At 42.1% G+C, this 23,437-nt stretch overlaps 1 protein-coding gene across 3 annotated transcripts in view; it reads left to right on the top strand.

The window, feature by feature from the left end:
• The window catches only part of LOC128644033 (disintegrin and metalloproteinase domain-containing protein 10-like), a 158,642-nt gene extending 136,029 nt beyond the window's left edge, over positions 1–22,613 (top strand). For all 3 annotated transcript variants that reach the window (XM_053696795.1, XM_053696796.1, XM_053696797.1), the window contains one exon: positions 21,582–22,613. In XM_053696795.1, the coding sequence (XP_053552770.1) occupies positions 21,582–21,697 (116 nt within the window). In that variant the 3' untranslated portion in view covers positions 21,698–22,613. The remainder of the gene's footprint in view (positions 1–21,581) is intronic.
• The last annotated feature ends 824 nt before the right edge of the window (positions 22,614–23,437 follow it).

Raw genomic sequence — 23,437 nt, 5'->3', positions numbered from 1 at the left:
AATGACATAAGTAGCAATTAAATGCTCCGGACACCCTTACACCTCAGCTTAACTTTGCTGAGGTGCTTATCTGTCTGACTAACACGGGAGGTTATGGGCTGTTAGATGATCCGGACTCAATCTATTTAATGTGGAGATGAAGTCCACAATACTTGTCAAAAATGAAGACAAAATGTTCCGTGTCACAGAACACTGGAACTATGAGGAGAAAGTGCGCAACAAATTTTTGGCGCTTCTGTTAGCCCCGCCCATCGTGGGCGTTACCAGAAAAAAACTTCCCTCATGTTTTTTGTTTTTTTTGTTTTTTATTTTAAATCTTTTTATTGAGGAAATGTACAATACAATTATGAGACTGTAATACATGTAAATAAAGAAAAATACAAATCATACTGTGCATACATGTTTTCAGGTACTGAGCGATATTCCTCATTTTTGCCCCTATTTTCAGCATTTAGGACCTCTCTTGGGCCCTTAGTTATAACAGAAAAATACATAGGGATATTGAAAATATAACTCTATTAAATGGAATAGATACAATACAAAGTGTCATACCTTCATACAGCAATTGGGATTGTATACATTGGGTAAATGATAGTCTGTTGATTAGCCGGCAAGTAAGACCCATGCTTATTCGGCAAGTATCATACCCTTGAGACTACTGACAAAAAATAATGTTATTCCAACCTAATTAAAATAAACAATCTAAAGTAAAACTTTATAACAACCATTTCAGCTGAGACACAAGATTTGAAAGGGAGGGGAAAGGATAGCAAGAGGGGAGGTGGGGTGGGAGGGGAGGTGGGGTGGGAGGGGAGGGAGGGGGGGGGAGGGGAGGGAGGGGGGGGAGAGGAAGAGGTCCGCCTGGGCTAAGTTCATTTGTCATTTTCTACTTAATTATCTAAGATAATATGTGAGTGGAGAAGGGATTCCCAGTAAAATTGGATGTTGTGGAATAATGGCAGGCAGTTATTTTTGTAGTATGAGTATTCCTCCACTAGGAGGAGTTCAGATGTATTGTGTAGCCATTCTTGCACAGTCGGCACATCTGGAGACTTCCATCTATGGGCGATAAGCAATCTGGCGCAGTTTAAACAGTATTGGAGGAGCTTCCATTTAATTTTACACCCTTTATCCGGTCTATAGCTAAATAGGGCAGTGAGAGGAGACAGGCAGAAGTGGTCTCCTAAAACATGTTTCAGATATTTCGTTATGTCTCTCCAGAAGGGGAGCAACTTAGGACAGTGCCACCATATGTGGGCCATTGTGCCAGGAGACCCACAACCCCTCCAACATGTTGCATTTGTATTGGGATAAATTTGTTTAAGTCTGTCTGGGGTGAGGTACCAACGGTACAAGATTTTGTGGTTCATTTCTAAAACCCTGGGAGAGGATGATGATTTAGAGGATTGGTAGAATATGTTTTCCCATTGTTCTTTGGATACAGGTAGGCCAAGATCCGTCTGCCAATGGGAATCGTAGGATGACGGGGGTAATTTAAGGGTAGCATCTAGGAGTTTTTTGGTAATCGATAGGGATCCCCTGGGTACTATCCCTTCATAACATAAGCACTCTAAACGTCACAAGGTCCCTCTTGTGGGGTGAGGAGCTCAGTAAGTGAGACAACTGTGCATGCTTTAACCAGTGGGAGAAAACTCCTCCTTTTGTGTCTTTTAATTGTGATCTAGGTTTTAGGGCACCCTTGTCGGTCAGGCATGTGAACGGTATCGTCTGATTTATGTCTATGTGTCCTGCTTCAGAGGGTATTATCCCACCACTGAGCTCTGCATTAATTGGCACTGGAGTCATTGGTGAAACAAAAGTGGATATACCCTTGTGTTTGGTCCTAATTGAGTCCCATGTCCGGAAGATATGCGAGTGTATCAGAGAAGTCCCAGCATGTGCAGGCCTGCAGTTGTGTTTGATCCAACAGAGTGGGCCTATGAAACCAGTGTCTAGTAAGTGGGAGTCAATAGAGGCCCAAATCTTCGTAGATGTACGGTCGTGCCATTCCCAAATCCTCTGTAGTGTAACTGATTTGTAGTAATGAGAGATACAGGGGACCCCCATGCCCCCCTCCCCCAATGGTTTAATAAGGACTCTTTTACTAATACAGGGTTTGATGCTCCCCCAAATAAATGTGTTTATCAATGACTGGAGTTGTGTCAGGTATGATTCAGGTAAGTGGATCAGAGTGGCTTGAAGGATATAAAGAATCTGGGGGAGAGTAGTCATCTTGACCGATTGGATCCTGCCCCACCAGGAAATGGGTTTGTTTTGCCAAGTGTCAAAGTCCTTCCTTATCTTCTTTAAAAGGGGTAGGTAGTTGTGTTTGAATATTTTATCCACAGATGGGGTTAAGTATATCCCTAAATATTTGATTTTGTCGTGTAAGAGCTTGTACGGGCAGTGGATTTGTAGAGCCTCAAAATCTCTTCTCCGCATGTTTATATTAAGGATTTTGGATTTCTGGGTATTTATTAAGAAATTAGAGTGCTTACTAAAGGTTTCAAACTCCTCAAGTAAATGAGGCAGGGAGTCAGTTGGTCGGGTGAGCAAAGTGAGGACGTCATCCACATAAAGAGTAAGTTTGTGTGTATTGGTGCCTAGTTGTATGCCAGTTATCTTGGGGTTGTTTCTGATATGGGACGCAAGTACCTCTATGGAGATGGCAAATAGGAGAGGGGACAGGGGACACCCCTGCCTCGTGCCATTTCGTATGGTAAAACTATCCGATAAAGTCCCGTTCGCTCTGACCTTTGCTGTAGGGCGGGTATACAAACTAAATATTCTGTGAGTCATGACTGGACCAAAGCCAAAACCTGCCAAGCTATGCTTCAGAAAGTTCCAGTCCAGCCGGTCGAACGCTTTTTCTGCGTCAGTAGAGATTAAAATAGTAGGAATGTCTGACCGGCTGGACTGTTCAATCAGCTGCAGGACTCTAACGGTGTTATCCCGGGCTTCTCTTTTTGGTATAAAACCTGACTGGTCAGCATGGATAATTTGTGGAAGTATATGGTTAATACGGGTGGCAAGGATTTTGGTGTATATTTTCAAGTCGGAGTTCAATAGTGAGATTGGCCTATAATTACTCACTTTTGTGGGGTCTTTACCTGGTTTGGGTATCACTGAAATGTGTGCCTCTAAGAAACACTTAGACCATTGTGTACCTTCGTCGATGGAGCGGAATAGGGAGGTCAAGTGGGGAGTCAGCAGGTTGCTAAATTGCTTATAGTACATATTGGAAAAGCCGTCAGGGCCCGGGCTTTTATGGGAGGGCAAGGTTTTAATAGCTGCCAATACCTCCTGGGTTGAGATAGGGTTATCTAGTGTCTCGGCCACTTCTTTGGGTATGTTTGGGAGTTAAGCATCTATTATATTGTTCAGTCGCGTGAAGGGTATTCGCTAATTGTGGTGGGGGAAGGTTATATAGGTTGCCGTAATATTTCTGGAATTTCTCAACAATCGACAAGCTGCTCACTGCCTGACTCCCTGCCTCGTCCAGAATCTTGTGGATATATGAGTTAAGTTTACGTTCCTTGAGGGTTTTAGCGAGTGAAGGGCCAATTTTGTTTGATCTAGCTAAATGGAGTTTCTTAAGAAAAAAACGCTTTTGTCTGGGCTTCTGCATATAATAGTTGATTCAGTTCATTTCTGTACTGTCTAAGCTGTGTAGAAAGGGAGGCATCCCAGGGCGTTGCCTGGTGTTGCCTTTCCAGTGAGCGTATGGCTTCCAAGATGTTATCGTGACTAGTTCTATATTGCTTTCTTTGTCTAGCTTTATGTTTGATAAGCTCTCCTCTCAGCACGGTTTTATGTGCTTCCCATCCAGTGTGTGGTGAGATTTAGTCTGTGTTATTAAGTCTGAAGTACTCTTCTATTGTTTCTGCAAGCCGTTTAGTTATGACTTTATTTTTAAGTAGGGACTCGTCGAGTCTCCATATAAAAGGAGATAGAGGGGTTTCTGACCATTTTAAGTTTAAGGAGACCATGGCATGCTCTGACCAGGTGGTTGGTGATATATCGGTATCAAGGACCATTTCGTATAAGAGTTGGTCAACAAAAATATAGTCGATGCGGGAGTATGTTCTATGGGGATTTGAAAAGAAGGTGTATGTATGTTGGGAGGGGTGTTTCGTTCTCCATGTGTCTACTAGTGCTAGTTGTTGGAGTAGGGATATTGTGTCAGACAGCGTATTGGAGGGGGCGCAGCTTCGGCCTGATGAACAGTCGAGTGTTGGGTCAAGTGCTAGGTTGTAGTCCCCTGCTAATATTAAGGGCCCCGTCTGATTTGATAGTATTAGTCGCTGAATGCTGCGGAAAAAACATAATTTATGCTTACCTGATAAATTTATTTCTCTTGTAGTGTATCCAGTCCACGGATCATCCATTACTTGTGGGATATTCTCCTTCCCAACAGGAAGTTGCAAGAGGATCACCCACAGCAGAGCTGCTATATAGCTCCTCCCCTAACTGTCACATCCAGTCATTCGACCGAAAACAAACAGAGAAAGGAGAAACCATAGGGTGCAGTGGTGACTGTAGTTTAATTAAAATTTAGACCTGCCTTAAAAGGACAGGGCGGGCCGTGGACTGGATACACTACAAGAGAAATAAATTTATCAGGTAAGCATAAATTATGTTTTCTCTTGTTAAGTGTATCCAGTCCACGGATCATCCATTACTTGTGGGATACCAATACCAAAGCTAAAGTACACGGATGATGGGGAGGGACAAGGTAGGATTAAGCGGAAGGAACCACTGCCTGAAGAACCTTTCTCCCAAACACAGCCTCCGAAGAAGCAAAAGTATCAAATTTGTAAAATTTTGAAAAAGTGTGAAGCGAAGACCAAGTCGCAGCCTTGCAAATCTGTTCAACAGAGGCCTCATTTTTGAAGGCCCAGGAGGAAGCCACAGCTCTAGTAGAATGAGCTGTAATCCTTTCAGGGGGCTGCTGTCCAGCAGTCTCATAGGCTAGGCGTATTACGCTCCGAAGCCAAAAGGAAAGAGAGGTTGCCGAAGCTTTTTGACCTCTCCTCTGTCCAGAGTAAACGACAAACAGGGAAGATGTTTGACGAAAATCTTTAGTAGCTTGTAAGTAAAACTTCAAGGCACGGACTACGTCCAGATTATGTAAAAGACGTTCCTTCTTTGAAGAAGGATTAGGGCACAGCGATGGAACAACAATCTCTTGATTGATATTCTTGTTAGAAACCACCTTAGGTAAAAACCCAGGTTTGGTACACAGAACTACCTTATCTGCATGAAAAATCAGATAAGGAGAATCACATTGTAAGGCAGATAGCTCAGAGACTCTCCGAGCCGAGGAAATAGCCATCAAAAACAGAACTTTCCAAGATAAAAGTTAAATATCAATGGAATGAAGGGGTTCAAACGGAACTCCTTGAAGAACCTTAAGAACCAAGTTTAAGCTCCACGGGGGAGCAACAGGTTTAAACACAGGCTTAATTCTAGCCAAAGCCTGGCAAAATGCCTGGACGTCTGGAACCTCTGCCAGACGCTTGTGCAAAAGAATAGACAGAGCAGAAATCTGTCCCTTTAAGGAACTAGCTGATAATCCTTTATCCAAGCCCTCTTGGAGAAAAGACAATATTCTAGGAATCCTAACCTTACTCCATGAGTAATTCTTGGATTCACACCAATAAAGATATTTACTCCATATCTTGTGGTAGATTTTCCTGGTAACAGGCTTTCGTGCCTGTATTAAAGTATCAATGACTGACTCGGAGAAGCCACGCTTTGATAGAATCAAGCATTCAATATCCATGCAGTCAGTTTCAGAGAAATTAGATTTGGATGATTGAAAGGACCTTGTATCAGAAGGTCCTGTCTTAGAGGCAGAGTCCATGGTGGAAAGGATGACATGTCCACTAGGTCTGCATACCAAGTCCTGCGTGGCCACGCAGGTGCTATCAGAATCACTGATGCTCTCTCCTGTTTGATTTTGGCAATCAGTCGAGGGAGCAGAGGAAACGGTGGAAACACATAAGCCAGGTTGAAGAACCAAGGCGCTGCTAGAGCATCTATCAGTGTCGCTTCTGGGTCCCTGGACCTGGATCCGTAACAAGGAAGCTTGGCGTTCTGGCGAGACGCCATGAGATCCAACTCTGGTTTGCCCCAACGATGAATCAACTGAGCAAACACCTCAGGATGGAGTTCCCGCTCCCCCGGATGGAAAGTCTGACGACTTAGAAAATCCGCCTCCCAGTTCTCCACGCCTGGGATATGGATTGCTGACAGGTGGCAAGAGTGGTACTCTGCCCAGCGAATTATTTTTGAGACTTCTAACATCGCTAGGGAACTCCTGGTTCCCCCTTGATGGTTGATGTAAGCTACAGTCGTGATGTTGTCCGACTGAAATCTGATGAACCTCAGTGTTGCTAACTGAGGCCAAGCCAGAAGAGCATTGAATATCGCTCTTAACTCCAGAATATTTATTGGAAGGAGTTTCTCCTCCTGAGTCCACGATCCCTGAGCCTTCAGGGAATTCCAGACTGCACCCCAACCTAGATGGCTGGCATCTGTTGTTACAATTGTCCAATCTGGCCTGCGAAAGGTCATACCCTTGGACAGGTGTACCCGAGACAACCACCAGAGAAGAGAATCTCTGGTCTCTTGATCCAGATTTAGCAGAGGGGACAAATCTGTGTAATCCACATTCCACTGACTCAGCATGCATAATTGCAGCGGTCTGAGATGAAGGCGCGCAAATGGCACTATGTCCATTGCCGCTACCATTAAGCCGATTACCTCCATACACTGAGCTACCGAAGGGCGCGGAATGGAGTGAAGAACACGGCAAGCATTTAGAAGTTTTGATAACCTGGACTCCGTCAGGTAAATTTTCATTTCTACAGAATCTATAAGAGTCCCTAAGAAGGAGACTCTTGTGAGTGGGGATAGAGAACTCTTTTCCTCGTTCACTTTCCACCCGTGCGACCTCAGAAATGCCAGAACTATCTCTGTATGAGACTTGGCAACTTGAAAGCTTGACGCCTGTATCAGGATGTCGTCTAGATACGGAGCCACCGCTATGCCTTGCGGTCTTAGAACCGCCAGAAGTGAGCCCAGAACCTTTGTAAAGATTCTCGGGGCTGTAGCCAACCCGAAGGGAAGAGCTACAAATTGGTAATGCCTGTCTAGAAAGGCAAACCTTAGAAACCGATGATGATCCTTGTGAATCGGTATGTGAAGGTAGGCATCCTTTAAGTCCACTGTGGTCATGTACTGACCTTCTTGGATCATGGGTAGGATGGTCCGAATAGTTTCCATTTTGAAAGATGGAACTCTGAGGAATTTGTTTAAGATCTTTAGATCCAAAATTGGTCTGAAGGTTCCCTCTTTTTTGGGAACCACAAACAGATTCGACTAAAAACCCTGTCCTTGTTGCGTCTGCGGAACTGGATGGATCACTCCCATAACTAGGAGGTCTTGCACACAGCGTAGGAATGCCTCTTTCTTTATCTGATTTGCAGATAGCCTTGAAAGATGAAATCTCCCTTGTGGAGGAGAAGCTTTGAAGTCCAGAAGATATCCCTGAGATATGATCTCCAACGCCCAGGGATCCTGAACATCTCTTGCCCACGCCTGGGCGAAGAGAGAAAGTCTGCCCCCTACTAGATCCGTCACCGTATAGGGGGCCGTTCCTTCATGCTGTCTTAGAGGCTGCAGCAGGCTTTCTGGCCTGCTTGCGTTTGTTCCAGGACTGGTTAGGTTTCCAGGCCTGCTTAAATTGAGCAAAAGTTCCCTCTTGTTTTGAAGCGGAGGAAGTTGATGCTGCACCTGCCTTGAAATTTCGAAATGCACGAAAATTAGACTGTTTGGCCTTTGCTTTGGCCCTGTCCTGAGGAAGGGTGTGACCCTTACCTCCAGTAATGTGAGCAATAATTTCCTTCAAACCAGGCCCGAATAAGGTCTGCCCCTTTAAAGGAATGTTGAGTAATTTAGACTTCGAAGTCACGTCAGCTGACCAGGATTTAAGTCATAGCGCCCTACACGCCTGGATGGCGAATCCGGAATTCTTAGCCGTTAGTTTAGTCAAATGAACAATGGCATCAGAAACAAATGAGTTAGCTAGCTTAAGTGTTCTAAGCTTGTCAATAATTTCAGTCAATGGAGCTGTATGGATGGCCTTTTCCAGGGCCTCAAACCAGAATGCCGCCGCGGCCATGACAGGCGCAATGCATGCAAGGGGCTGTAAAATAAAACCTTGTTGAATAAACATTTTCTTAAGGTAACCCTCCAATTTTTTATCCATTGGATCTGAAAAAGCACAACTGTCCTCAACCGGGATAGTGGTACGCTTTGCTAAAGTAGAAACTGCTCCCTCCACCTTAGGGACCGTCTGCCATAAGTCCCGTGTAGTGGCGTCTATTGGAAACATTTTTCTAAATATAGGAGGTGGGGAAAAAGGCACACCCGGTCTATCCCACTCCTTGCTAATAATTTCTGTAAGCCTTTCAGGTATAGGAAAAACATCACTACACACCGGTACCGCATAGTATTTATCCAGCCTACACAATTTCTCTGGTACTGCAACTGTGTTACAGTCATTCAGAGCAGCTAATACCTCCCCAAGCAACACACGGAGGTTCTCAAGATTAAATTTAAAATTAGAAATCTCTGAATCAGGTTTCCCCGAATCAGAGATGTCACCCACAGACTGAAGCTCTCCGTCCTCATGATCTGCATATTGTGACGCAGTATCAGACATGGCCCTTACAGCATCTGCGCGCTCTGTATTTCTCCTAACCCCAGAGCAATCGCGCTTGCCTCTTAATTCAGGCAACCTGGATAATACCTCTGACAGGGTATTATTCATGATTGCAGCCATGTCCTGCAAGGTAATCGCTATGGGCGTCCCTGATGTAATTGGCGCCATATTAGCCAAGGGTCTGACACGGAGGCGAAGGGTCTGACACGTGGGGAGAGTTAGTCGGCATAACTTCCCCCTCGTCAGAATCTTCTGGTGATATTTTTTTTATAGTTAAAGACTGATCTTTACTGTTTAAGGTGAAATCAATAGATTTAGTACACATTCTCCTATGGGGCTCCACCATGGCTTTCAAACATAATGAACAAGTAGTTTCCTCTATGTCAGACATGTTTAAACAGACTAGCAATGAGACTAGCAAGCTTGGAAAACACTTTAAACAAGTTTACAAGCAATATAAAAAACGTTAGAGCACCTTTAAGAAACACAAATTTTGTCAAAATTTGAAATAACAGTGAAAAACGGCAGTTACACTAACAAAATGTTTACAGTGTATGTAACAAGTTAGCAGAGCATTGCACCCACTTGCAAATGGATGATTAACCCCTTAATACCCAAAACTGAATAATAAAAGACAAAAAGTTTTTTTTTTTTTTTTTCAAACAGTCACAACAACTGCCACAGCTCTACTGTGGCTTTTTACCTCCCTCAAAAACGACTTTGAAGCCTTTTGAGCCCTCCAGAGAAGTCCTGGAACATGCAGGAAGAAGCTGGATGTCTCTGTCAGTATTTTTAGCTGCACAGAAAAGCACTAAAATAGGCCCTTCCCACTCATATTGCAACAGTGAAAAGCCTAAGGAAACTGTTTCTAGGCAGAATTCAAGCCAGCCATGTGGAAAAAAAACTAGGCCCCAATAAGTTTTATCACCAAATACATATAAAAACGATTAAACATGCCAGCAAACGTTTTATATTACATTTTTATAAGAGTATGTATCTCTATTAATAAGCCTGATACCAGTCGCTATCACTGCATTTAAGGCTTTACTTATATTACTTCGGTATCAGCAGCATTTTCTAGCAAATTCCATCCCTAGAAAAATATTAACTGCACATACCTTATTGCAGGAAAACCTGCACGACATTCCCTCTCTGAAGTTACCTCACTCCTCAGAATATGTGAGAACAGCCATGGATCTTAGTTACTTCTGCTAAGATCATAGAAAACGCAGGCAGATTCTTCTTCTAAATACTGCCTGAGATAAACAGTACACTCCGGCACCATTTAAAAATAACAAACTTTTGATTGAAGAATAAACTAAGTATAAAACACCACACTCCTCTTACGACCTCCATCTTGGTTGAGGCTTGCAAGAGAATGACTGGATGTGACAGTTAGGGGAGGAGCTATATAGCAGCTCTGCTGTGGGTGATCCTCTTGCAACTTCCTGTTGGGAAGGAGAATATCCCACAAGTAATGGATGATCCGTGGACTGGATACACTTAACAAGAGAAATTTAGTTTGTCTAGTATTCGGGGCATAAATATTGGTTAGGGTGAGTGGGCGATTGTATAGAAGGCCTGTGACTATTATCCATCTGCCTCCTGGATCAGCTTCCATTTTTCTGATCTTAAATGGGATGTTTCTATGGAATAGGATCCCCACCCCCCCAGCCTTTTTTGTATTATGAGCAAAGTATCCCATTGGGTAGTCTCTGCTTAAGAAATTGGGAGGGGAGCCTTTGGGGAAGTGGGTCTCCTGTACAAAGATTACATCCGCCTTTGATCTCTTAAACCAGGCTAAGGCTACAGATCGTTTGGTGGGCGAATTCAACCCTTTAGCATTTTGTGTGACTATTTTAAGTGTGTGGAAAGCCATGTGTATGGGACTTTGTGTCAAAAAATATCCAGTGGAATCTGGTAAGGCCTACCTGAAGACCGAAGTTCTCAGCGCCCTTATGAGCCCAGGCGGAGCAGGATATAAAGGGAAGGGAGGGGATGTACAAGAGAACGCTTAATTCAAGATCAGTGCTGAAATGGTAAAAAACACAAATTAACATAATGTCTTTAAATACATCATAAACGTTGAGGCTTAACATTGTAACCTCTAAAAACCTCAAAAAAGAAAACATAAAATCTCCTAAGGAGACTCCTTATGGAGGGAAAAGTGACTGCTACTACTTGTGGTAGCAGGTCGGCATATTGGCACATGTATACAGTTAGAAAAGCAACAATATAACATTTGAACTTTAAAACTTTTTTTTTTTCCTTAACTAAATCACTACAGGCTCAGGCTTAATGGGGGTCTCAAATACCCAATGGCAACTGGCTTTAACTTTAAATTGAGCATTCTCAAATCATTTGTCCTAGTGACTGTACCCACACAGTGTGGACCTGTCTTTGGATGTTCGTCGTAACTAGTTCCCTGACTACAACTATACTATATAACATGAGAGTCTGTCAGCATGCTTCGGGGTAACCCCTGTGGGTTAAAATATATAACCTGTCTGAGCAAGTTCTTAATTGGTCCCGTCCTTGGCTGTAAACCGGTTGCTGTCAGCTACTTTACTTCGCTTGTAACGGGTTACTCTGCTCCATTCCTGGCGTTGAGGTCTCTGCTCCTGGATTTCCGGGGCGGGGTCTTGGTTAGTGAGTAACTCAGGAGGCTTAATCCCCAGTTGGGAACAAAAAGTATCAAGGTCCTCATGTGTTCTGTATGTTATAGTTGAATTGTCTCTTATGACTTTCAAGCAAAAGGGAAACCCCCAGCGATAGGGGATCTTCATCTCCCTCAAACTCATTGTCAGAGGTTTAAGTTCTCTTCTCTTAGTTAAAGTCATTTGACTGAGATTGGCAAATAACTGAAGGGGGTGGCCCTCAAAAGATATAGGGGCTTTTTTCCTGGCTGCAGACAATATGTTCTCCTTTTCTTTGAAACAAGTGAATCTGAGGATGACATCTCGCGGGGGAGCAGTATCCTTGGGAGTAGGCCTGAGGGCCCGGTGGAATCTGTCTAGCTGGAATTCAGTAGGGCTCCCATCTTGGCTATCGGATCTTATCAAATCATTAAACAATTTCTGAAGATAGGGCAACAGTTCAGCAGCTTTGATGGTTTCTGGGATTCCTCTGATCCTGATATTTTGACGTCTACCCCTATTATCCAGGTCTTCAACCTGGTCTTGTAATTGCTGAATTAGAGTAGAATTTTGAGTGATGTGACGTATCTGCTGGTCTAAGATTCTATCAGTTTGTTCTATGTCTTCCTCTAGATGCATGATTCTGTTGCCGATGTCAGTTATTTCTTTCTTGACCTCCGAAAGGCTCGCTTTAATCATAGAACTCACTTGAGTAATAAAATTAGTAAAATCCTCCTTTGATGGGAGTGCCATTATATCTGCCTTTGTTAGGGTGGTGTCTTCCCCTGTTTGGATGTCTGCTGCAGAATGTGTGGTGACTGTCTCATGTGATTTAGGGGATGAATTCGGTGAAGGATTCTCCATATTCTTAAAAAAGGAGTGGACTTTTGATGTTGCAGGAACTAGTCCCTTGCTGGGTTTCTCAGATCTAGGACCCTTTTTTGAAGCCATGAAACTGCAGAGTGTAGGGAGATATTTGATACCCCGCCGCTTCTGGAAGATATATTTATAAAGGTAGCTGGAGCAGCTACCTCAGCAGTGCCTAGGTTAGTTGTACTCTGGGTCACGTGTGTACAGATACAAAGAAATGTGGGTATGAGATTGAAGATAGAAGTATAACAGTTTATAAGGTCACATATCCTCTCTAAGTAATGATCCTGTAGATATAGGCTTGGTGTCCAGAGTATAAAGTGTTAACTCTCAATTTTGTTGCGCAGCTTCATCTTAGGGCAAGGGCATAACAAAATATCACAATGTGGCGCCTGAGGCCTAGTGAGCGTCATACAGTACAAAGCACCCGTTATAAAAAATGTTCATCATGTCATTGGACTAGGTTTAAAATAACCCCTGTAAGTGTGGTCATTGCTGTGTGTCAGAAAATAATAATTATGGGTATATAGTGGAAGTTTCAGCCATGTTGTGGTGGAAGCAATTACTTAGGCAAGCGTCAGCAGAGTGTCTCTTTAATTTCAGCCGATTCAGCTGCGGGCAATAGAGCTGCTGAGTGTTATTCTGCAGGTCCAGTTGGCGTCTTTAACTTGCTCACTTCTATAGCCGCGATCACGGGAGGGAGTAGGTGAGATCACAGTGTTGTTATGGCTATGTGCCACGCGGTCCGCCGCTCCTCTCCGCGGCAGCTGCCAATTGTCGGTCAGTGATACTGCTCCGATTTTAGATTATAGTGCTCAGCGGGTGTTCGGCCGTCTAAGGCACTGGTTTTCAGGGCATTGGGGTCTTTTCTTCTCTCGTGCTGTGATTGTTGAGCCGACCTCACACCGGAGCTCTAAGGTCCTGTGGCCATCTTGGTGCAGGCTAGCTCCGCCCTCCCTTCCCTCATGTTTTTTAACCATAGTATGCCATTTAAATGATACGCAAGTTAAAAACACCACCTCTGAGTCTGCTCCTCGTCCCCAGTGCCTGCTATTACTGCCCAAAATAATTATTCTCCAAGTCACAAGAGAATTATTATAATCTGTCCCATTATATAATGTGTTTTAAAGTGCCATCTTTAATTCTGAATGTATCCCCAGAAAATAAAAAGTCAGCACTTACCTTTATGCAGCTGCCTGGCAGCAAGGCAGTTCACTAGGTTTGAGAGGCAAGAATAGGGCAGCATCAGTATATGGGAGGCGCAGTGAGAATTATGTCCCACAAGTTCAAATTGCTTGAAAGCCACCACTGCTCTACTGAAGAGACTGATATGGGCTACGGCTACACCCTAGAACAAAGCAGCACAATCTTGCACTACTTAAAATAATAATAAAATCTTGCTTGAAGAATCTTTTACTAACACCTAACTTTACCACTTTCTTGCTCTAACGTAGGCAAAGAGAATGACTGGGGTTAGAGGAAAGGGAGGTGATATTTAACAGCTTTGCTGTGGTGCTCTTTGCCGCCTCCTGCTGGGCAGGAGTGATATTCCCAATAGTAATTAGATGATCCGTGGACTCGTGTCATTAGAAAGAAAAGGAAATTTATGCTTACCTGATAAATTTATTTCTTTTACGATATGACGAGTCCACGGATTTCATCCTTACTTGTGGGATATCGCCTCCTGGTCAGCAGGAAGTGTCAAAGAGCTCCACAGCAGAGCTGCATATATAGCCCCTCCCTTCCATCCCCCTCCAGTCATTCGACTGAAGTTAGGAAGAGAAAGGAAAGGCCAAGGAGCAGATGTGACTGAAGTTTAACAAAAAATAAAAAATCTAAACCTGTCTTTTGAAAATAACAGGGTGGGCCTTGGACTCGTCATATCGTAAAAGAAATACATTTATCAGGTAAGCATAAATTTCCTTTTCTTTTACAAGATATGACGAGTCCACGGATTTCATCCTTACTTGTGGGATACAATACCAAAGCTATAGGACACGGATGAAAGGGAGGGACAAGACAGGGACCAAACCGAAGGCACCACTGCTTGAAGAACCTTTCTCCTAAAAACAGCCTCAGAAGAAGCAAATGTATCAAATTTGGAAAATTTGGAAAAGGTATGAAGAGACAACCAAGTTGCAGCCTTGCAAATCTGTTCAACAGAAGCATCATTTTTAAAAGCCCATGAGGAAGCCACAGCTCTAGTAGAATGAGCCGTAATTCTTTCAGGAGGTTGCTGTCCAGCAGTCTCGTATGCCAAACGAATGATACTCTTCAGCCAAAAAGAAAGAGAGGTAGCCGTAGCTTTCTGACCCCTACGTTTCCCAGCAAAAACCACAAACAAAGAAGATGTTTGACGAAAATCCTTAGTGGCATGTAAATAAAACTTTGAGGCACGAACTACATCCAAATTATGTAGCAGACGCTCCTTCTTAGAAGAAGGGTTAGGACATAATGAAGGAACAACTATTTCCGGATTAATATTCTTGTTAGAAACAACTTTAGGAAGAAAACCAGGTTTGGTACGTAACACCACCTTATCAGCATGGAAAATAAGATAAGGTGAATCACATTGTAAAGCCGAAAGCTCAGAAACTCTGCGAGCAGAAGAAATAGCAACCAAAAACAAAACTTTACAAGATAATAACTTCATATCTATGGAATGCATGGGTTCAAACGGAACCCCTTGAAGAACTTTAAGAACTAAATTCAAACTCCAAGGAGAAGCAATTGGTCTAAACACAGGCCTGATTCTAGTCAGAGCCTGACAAAAAGATTGAACATCTGGAATATCTGCCAGACGTTTGTGTAACAAAATGGACAAAGCAGAAATCTGTCCTTTTAAGGAACTTGCTGACAACCCTTTCTCCAAACCTTCTTGGAGAAAAGATAAAATTCTGGGAATCTTAACTCTACTCCATGAGTAACTCTTGGATTCCCACCAATAGAGATATTTACGCCATATCTTATGGTAAATCTTTCTAGTAACAGGCTTACGTGCCTGAATCAAGGTATCAATAACCGAATCAGAGAATCCCCGCTTAGATAAAACCAAGCGTTCAATCTCCAAGCAGTCAGCTGCAGAGAAACTAAATTTGGATGATGGAAGGGTCCCTGAGTGAGAAGGTCCTGCCTCCACGGTGGCAGAGAGGACATGTCCACCAGATCGGCATACCAAGTCCTGCGAGGCCACACAGGAGCAATGAGAATCACTGATGCCCTCTCCTGTTTGATCTGAGCAATCACCCGGAGAAGGAGAGCAAACGGTGGAAACACATAAGCTAGGTTGAACGACCAAGGCACTGCCAAGGCATCTATCAGTTCGGCCTGTGGATCCCTGGACCTGGATCCGTATCTTGGAAGTTTGGCATTCTGTCGAGATGCCATCAAATGCAATTCCGGTCTGCCCCACCTGAGAATCAGGGTAGCAAAGACCTCCGGGTGAAGTTCCCATTCCCCCCGGATGAAATGTCTGTCTGCTCAGAAAATCCGCTTCCCAGTTGTCCACTCCTGCGATGTAAATTGCTGACAGAAAACAAGAGTCAGCCTCCGCCCACCGAATTATCTTGGATACTTCTGTCATCGCCAAGGAATTCCTTGTTCCACCCTGATGATTGATGTAAGCCCCAGTCGTGATGTTGTCCGACTGAAATCGGATGAACTTGGACAAGGCCAATTGAGGCCAAGCTTGAAGCGCATTGAATATTGCTCTCAACTCCAGAATATTTATGGGAAGTAGAGACTCCGCTCAAGTCCACACTCCCTGAGTCTTCAGGGAATTCCAGACTGCCCCCCATCCTAGTAGACTTGCATCCGTTGTCACTATTACCCATGAGGGTCTGCAGAAGCACGTCCCTTGGGACAGATGATCCGGCAACAACCACCAAAGAAGAGAGTCTCTTGTCTCCCGATCCAGATCTGAGGAGACAAATTTGCATAATCTCCATTCCACTGTCTGAGCATGCTCAGTTGCAGAGGTCTGAGATGAAAACACGCAAACGGAATGATGTCCATTGCTGCTACCATCAATCCGATTACCTCCATGCACTGAGCCACTGATGGCCGAGGAGTGGACTGAAGGGTTCGGCATGTCTCCAGAATCTTTAACATTCTGACTTCCGTCAAAAAGATTTTCTTGGCTACCGAATCTATTACAGTTCCCAGGAAAGGAACCTTTGTCTGTGGAATTAGTGAACTCTTTTCTAGATTCACATTCAACCCATGAGTCCTTAGAAAGGACAAAACCATGTCGGTATGAGACTTTGTCAGTTGAAAAGAGGACGCCTGGATAAAAATATCGTCTAGGTAAGGCGCCACTGCAATGCCCCGCGGTCTGAGAACCGCTAGCAAAGACCCTAGAACTTTCGTGAAGATCCTGGGAGCCGTGGTTAGCTCGAAGGGAAGAGCCACAAACTGAAAATATTTGTCCAGGAAGGCAAACCTTAGACAACGGTGATGATCTCTGTGGATAGGAATGTGAAAATATGCATCCTTTAAGTCCACGGTAGTCATATATTGACCCTCCTGGATCAATGGAAAAATTGTCCGAATCGTTTCCATCTTGAAGGATGGGACTCTGAGAAACTTGTTTAGACTCTTGAGATCTAAAATGGGTCTGAACGTTCCCTCTTTTTTGGGAACCTTGAAAAGATTTGAGTAAAACCCCTGCCCCTGTTTCTGAATTGGAACAGGACAAATTACTCCCATAGTGGAGAGGTCTTTTACATAACGTAAAAGACTGGGGGGAAATTTTTGAATTCTAGTTGATACCCCTGGGACACGATCTCTAGTGTCCAGGGATCCTGAACATCTCTTGTCCAAGCCTGAACAAAGAGAGAAAGTCTGCCCCCTATTAGATCCGGTCCCGGATCGGGGGCCGCCCCTTCATGCTGTCTTGGGAGCAGCGGCGGGCTTCTTGGGTTGTTTACCCTTGTTCCAAGCCTGATTGGGTCTCCAGACGGGCTTGGACTGTGCAAAGTTCCCTTCCTGTTTAGTCGAAGAGGAAGAAGGGACTCCCCTGAAATTTCGAAAGGAACGAAAATTACTCTGTCTCCTCTGTTTGGACGTCTTATCCTGAGGGAGGAGATGACCCTTACCTCCCGTAATGTCAGAAATGATCTCTTTCAATTCAGGCCCGAATATAGTCTTTCCTTTGAAAGGGATAGCCAATAGTTTGGATTTAGAGGATAAATCCGCTGACCAGGATTTTAACCATAAGGCTCTGCGTGCCACAATAGCCAAACCTGCATTCTTAGCTGCCAACTTGGCAATCTGAAAGGCGGCATCCGTAAGAAACCAATTGGCCAGCTTAAGGGCCTTAATTCTATCCAATATCTCATCCAAAGTAGTCTCAGTCTTAAGAGACTCTTCTAGGGCATCAAACCAAAAGGCAGCCGCAGTTGTAACTGGTACAATGCAGGCCGTTTGTTGCAATAGAAACCCTTGATGAACAAACAGCTTCTTTAGGAGACCCTCCAATTTCTTATCCATAGGGTCTTTGAAAGCACAACTGTCCTCAATAGGAATAGTCATACGTTTAGCGAGAGTAGAAATGGCCCCCTCCACCTTAGGATTCGTTTGCCAAACATCCCTAACGGTGTCAGGTAAAGGATACATTTTCTTAAATATAGGGGAAGGAGAGAACGGTATACCCGGTCTTTCCCATTCCTTAGTAATAATTTTCGAAATTCTTTTAGGAATCGGAAAAACATCAGCATAAGTAGGGACCTCCAAATATCTGTACTTCTTACACAATTTCTCTGGAGGGACTACAATAGAGTCACCGTCATCCAGGGTTGACAAAACCTCCCGCAACAACAGGCGAAGGTGTTCAAGCTTAAATCTGAAGGACAACACGTCCGAATCTGTCTTGGGTAATGCACTACCTGAGTCAAATAGTTCTCCTTCTGATAAAACCTCCCTACCTCCCCTTTCAGATTCCTGGGAGGGAAGATCAGAGATCGCCATCAAGGCATCAGAATTTGCATGGACTACCTGGGTCTCTATTCTATTACGTTTACCCTGTAGTACTGGCAACTTAGATAACACCTCTGTAAGGGTTGAGGACATAACTGTAGCCATATCCTGTAGAGTGAATGATGCAGACACTGATGAAGAACATGGTGTTGCTTGTGTGGGCATTATGGGCTGAGACACTTGTTGAGATTTATCCTGAACCTCATCCTCCTGAGTACAATCATTATTATCATCAGACAAGAAAATTTGTTCTTTACACTGTAATGCCCTAGTTATACATGAGGGACAAAGTGTAACAGGGGGTTCCACAATGGCATGTAAACACATGAGGCATTGACTAGGTTCATCCATCATAATAAAGTATTGAGTACTGTATCTTTAAGACTCAAAGTACTTATACAACCGTCTTTTATTTAAATGACAAATAAATCTGTTTCTTATATTGCAAAGGAGAAGCTCTTAAAGATAAATCTTTCCTCTTACCCGTGTATTATGAATTTGGTATCCACAATAATAAGGCATAAACTGTCTTTAATGCACTATAAAACCGTTTTTTTTATTTTTTAAAAACCTCGTCACCCTCGCCGCAGCTCTGCTGCGGCTCCTACCTGCACCTGAGACCAGAACAAAAAAATTACCACATACGCATCCGGAAGAACAGGCTAGAGGCTGTAGACGATTACACTAACACCAACTGAACTGCGCTATGAAAACGCGCAAAGACTAGCTCCGCCCCTCGTGGGCGTAATGTAACGTGCTCCCTGAAACTAAACAACATCCGCCATTAACTGGAGCAAAAAGTACTTGTATGCACTCCGGAATAAACAGATAATATCAACGTACTGTTTACTAAGTCTTGTGTCTCCAAACCGTCTATTTAGCCTCATAACATATAGCCCCCACACAACTCCCTAGCGCTTCAGGGCAAACACGCCTGAATGTCCAGCAAGCCTATACACAACATTCCCCTGTTTCTCTCATAATAAACTTTATTCAGAGCACTTGGTGTCTTTATGACATATTGTGTATGTATACCAGCGCTTCTAGGTCATCAGTCTCTAGAATGTCTGGTTCTGTCACTGCTGTATTTACATACCAATCCCCAGCATAAGGAAAATACAGTCCATCTGATTCTGTTTTCTTCCCCAGAAAAATAAGAACTGCACTTACCTTTATGCTGAGTCTTCACAGTGTCTAGAGGTGCCCTTTCATATCCTCCTGAGGTCCTGTGAAGCAGAAAAAGTCTTAGTTAAGATTTTCTAAGACTTTGTACAGTAACGCAGCACAATTCTGGGAGGCACAGTGGAGACAAAAATCCACAAGTTCCCACAGTCTAAAAAGACCAATTGAAGCTGCTCTGTAAGAAAATAGTACACTTTGGCACCATTTAACAACAAAAAATTATTGATTGAAGAATCTAAATTAAACACCTCACTTTACCTCTTCCTATCACTAACACAGGCAAAGAGAATGACTGGAGGGGGAGGGAAGGGAGGGGCTATATATGCAGCTCTGCTGTGGAGCTCTTTGCCACTTCCTGCTGACCAGGAGGCGATATCCCACAAGTAAGGATGAAATCCGTGGACTCGTCATATCTTGTAAAAGAAATTGTATTGTTTAAAAAGATAGATAATGCCCTTATTACCCATTCCACAGCTTTGCACAACCAACATGGTTATATAAACATACTGTATAACATTTAAACCTCTAAATTTCTGCCTGTTTCTAAGCCACTAAAGACAGCCCCATGATCACATGCTTTTGTATTTGCTTTTCACATAAGGGGAAGCTAGTTCATGTGAGCCATATAGATAATATTTTGCTGACACCCGTGGATTCTAACAACACAGCACTAATTGGCTTAAATGCAAGTCAACAGATAAAGTCATGTGATCAGGGGTCTGTCAGAAGATGCTTAGAAACAATGTAATCACAGAGGTAAAAAGTGAATTAATATAACCATGTTTTCTGTGCAAAACTGGGTAATGGGTAATAAAGGGATTGTTTATCTTTTAAAACAAGACAAACAATTGAGTTGACTGTCCCTTTAAGGTGCATCAAAAATCATAACAGAAATCATGTTTTACCCAAAATTAAAAATTTGTCAGTAAATTACAAATCATATTAAATATACTCAGCATAAATCGTAATTTTAGTACACTGGATGTGAAAAAAATCACTTTAAAATTCGTACTTATAAGTACAAAATACAAAGCGTAATTGTTGTTTTTTTCCGTAAAATGGGCTGGACATGGGTGTTCCATGGGTGTGTATGATATTGTCTCTCTAATCCCAGCAAAATTCTGTAAAGATTTTTGCACTAGAGATCTCACAGTTTTTCTCACAATGTAGAAGAAAATGTAGCAAGCTTTTCTCAAAACACTCAAAATACTTATAACTCTAATGGAAAAAACACATGCTTATGAAAATATAGGCGATTGTAAGATGCTATACGCAGAAAGCAGCATAATGTGATTTATATTGACTGTTAACTTTCCTCTATGGTGCAAAGTATTCCTATCCAGCGAGCTCCATTACTTTAAATAGCAGCCATCTCGCCACTCGCAGGGACTGCGCCTTTTTTATGATCATTCTACCAGGGCCGCCCCTGTGAGGGTCGTCGAGAAAAACCATGTCTGAAACCATGAAGTTTAGATCATCGAGCCCTTAGGGAGAGCAATTTAAAATGTTACTACCCTATTTCTTCCACCCATCAACTGCGAGTGTCATTTTTGCTGCTGGCTCTTGTTTATATAATTTTTCTGTAGACATTACTGCAGTATAGAAAAGTTCAGTATAGGAACTATTTGTAATCAATGTAATACCTGCAAAAAGGTAAATAGGATCATTAAGAACGCAATTCTAACGTACACTCTCTCTTTAAAAATCAGCAATATAAATTCCACATGACATGGATTATATATTTCCATCACATTAACATTTCCACCGGGAATTATCAGTGGCAACATTTTTATGGTGACTTTAAGAGAGTATGCCATATATATGACCTCAGTGAGCAATTACTTTTTAGTAAAAGAAACCTTTTCTAGCGCTTATATATATGGGTTTTAAATAATTACTAACATAAATAACAGTTCTTACAATAAAGTATTGTTGTTATTTTGTTTATACAATAAAGTATTGTTATTTTGTTTATACAATAAAGCATTGTTGTTATTTTGTTTATACAATAAAGTATTGTTGTTATTTTGTTTATACAATAAAGTATTGTTGTTATTTTGTTTATACAATAAAGCATTGTTGTACTGCACAATATAAAATATTTGCATTCCTAAATTACAACAGACCTATCATGTTATTGTTTATTTCTTTTGGTAAAGCATATTTTGTGTATATTTCTTTCCTAGGAAAAGAAAAACAAAAAGAATCACGACGACAACGGAAACCGAAAAAGGAAATTGTTTACTGGGAAACAGAAGTTAACGTTGCATCTGCATATTATCAACAAGAGACTAAAATGTAGAGGAGAATAATAGTCAAGATAACATCAGAGGATGAAAATTTAAATTAAACTAGAATGTAAACTGTTCACTTTCTGTTAAAGGGACAGTCTACACTAGAATTTTTATTCTTTTCTTTTTACCTCTGTGATTACCTTGTATCTAAGCCTCTGCAGACTGCCCCCTATTTCAGTTCTTTTGACAGACTTGCATTTTAGCCAATTAGTGCTGACTTCTAGGTAACCCCACATGTGTGAGCACAGTGTTATCTATATGACACACATGAACTAACACCCTCTAGCTGTAAACAACAGTCAAAAATGCATTCAGATAAGAGGCGGCCTTCAAGGGCTAAGAAATTAGCATATGAGCCTACCTAGGTTTAGCTTTCAAATAAGAATACCAAGAAAACAAATCAAAATTGATGATAAAAGTAAATTGGAAAGTTGTTTTAAATTACATACCATATCTGAATCATGAAAGTTTATTTTTGACTAGACTGTCCCTTTAAAGGTATTGGAGCATATTGGTCTATACAATAAATTTATTGTAAACATATTGTAAATGATTGTCTGTTCTAAGTGAGGGTGAGACTTAAAGGGACATTCCGGTCAAAATTTAAATGCACATAGATGCATTACTTTTTTGAATAGAAACATATTTGCAATATACATTTATTGGCAAAAATGCTTCTAGTAAAAGATATAATTGTTTTAGTATTAACATTTTTCTCTGCGCGTGCCTGGGAAGAATTGATAATCTCAGTGCACAGGATTTTAAATAATACAGCTGCTCAGACCACCAGTGGAGCTTGTATTATGTCAGTAATTAACAAATTGAGTCATTACCAGATGGAAATACAACAGAACGTAATTTAAAATGTTTTTTTTACAATTCAGAACAGTGAGAACCTTTATGGACAATAAATAAATAAAACTAGCCGGGGCTACTGTCTGCTTTGAAATATTAATATCAAGAACATGAAATCTCCCCCCCCCTCCAAAAAAAAAAAAAAACCCACCAAAAGCAAAATACACAATTTTTTAAATCACGAGATGAGTTAAAATACATATAATAGCATTATACAATAAAATACATATAAATAAATCTTTGTATATGCAAGTATAATATCCCCACATCCACACAGCTCCTATAGGTTTAATAGTAAGGTGTTTTTTGTTTTTTTGTTCTTTATTAACAATGGAGAGCGCAGACATCACAAGTATATAGGTGTTCCGTGGGAATTTCATGGCCAGTCCATAGGAGTAATCCGTATTCTAATGGGGAAACATCACCGTTAGTTTCTAATTTTCAAAGCACTGTCCTCCATGTTAGATGCACCTTTTCAGCCATATCCATCTCGCCAGCTTTTCAATGGCGAGATTTTCCATTGTGAGAAATCTATTGAATGTACAGTGAAACTTTAGCCACCAATCAGCACGTGCAACCCAGGTGCTGAATCTAAAATGGGCCAGCTCCTAAGCTTCACATTCTTGCTTTTCAAATAAAGATAACAAGTGAACAAAGAAAAAATGATAAAAGGGGAAATTAGAAAGTTGCTTAAAATTGCATGCACTATCTGAATCATGAAAAAAAAAAATTGGGTTTACTATCCCTTTAATCAGAACAGAGAGGGTTAGCCCACTTTCTTTGACTATATCCCCAGACCCACGGATTGCGAGAGTGACAAGGACAAAAATGCACTTTCTCGTGGCTCTGATGATGCTTTGATCATCAGGGCCATAGAGAGAAGGATTTGAATA

The sequence above is a fragment of the Bombina bombina genome, unplaced genomic scaffold (genome assembly GCF_027579735.1).
Source record: "Bombina bombina isolate aBomBom1 unplaced genomic scaffold, aBomBom1.pri scaffold_656, whole genome shotgun sequence".
Classification (NCBI taxonomy): Eukaryota; Metazoa; Chordata; class Amphibia; order Anura; family Bombinatoridae; genus Bombina; species Bombina bombina.
Note: the sequence above shows the minus strand (reverse complement) of the source record. Positions and strands in the feature narration are given on the sequence as shown.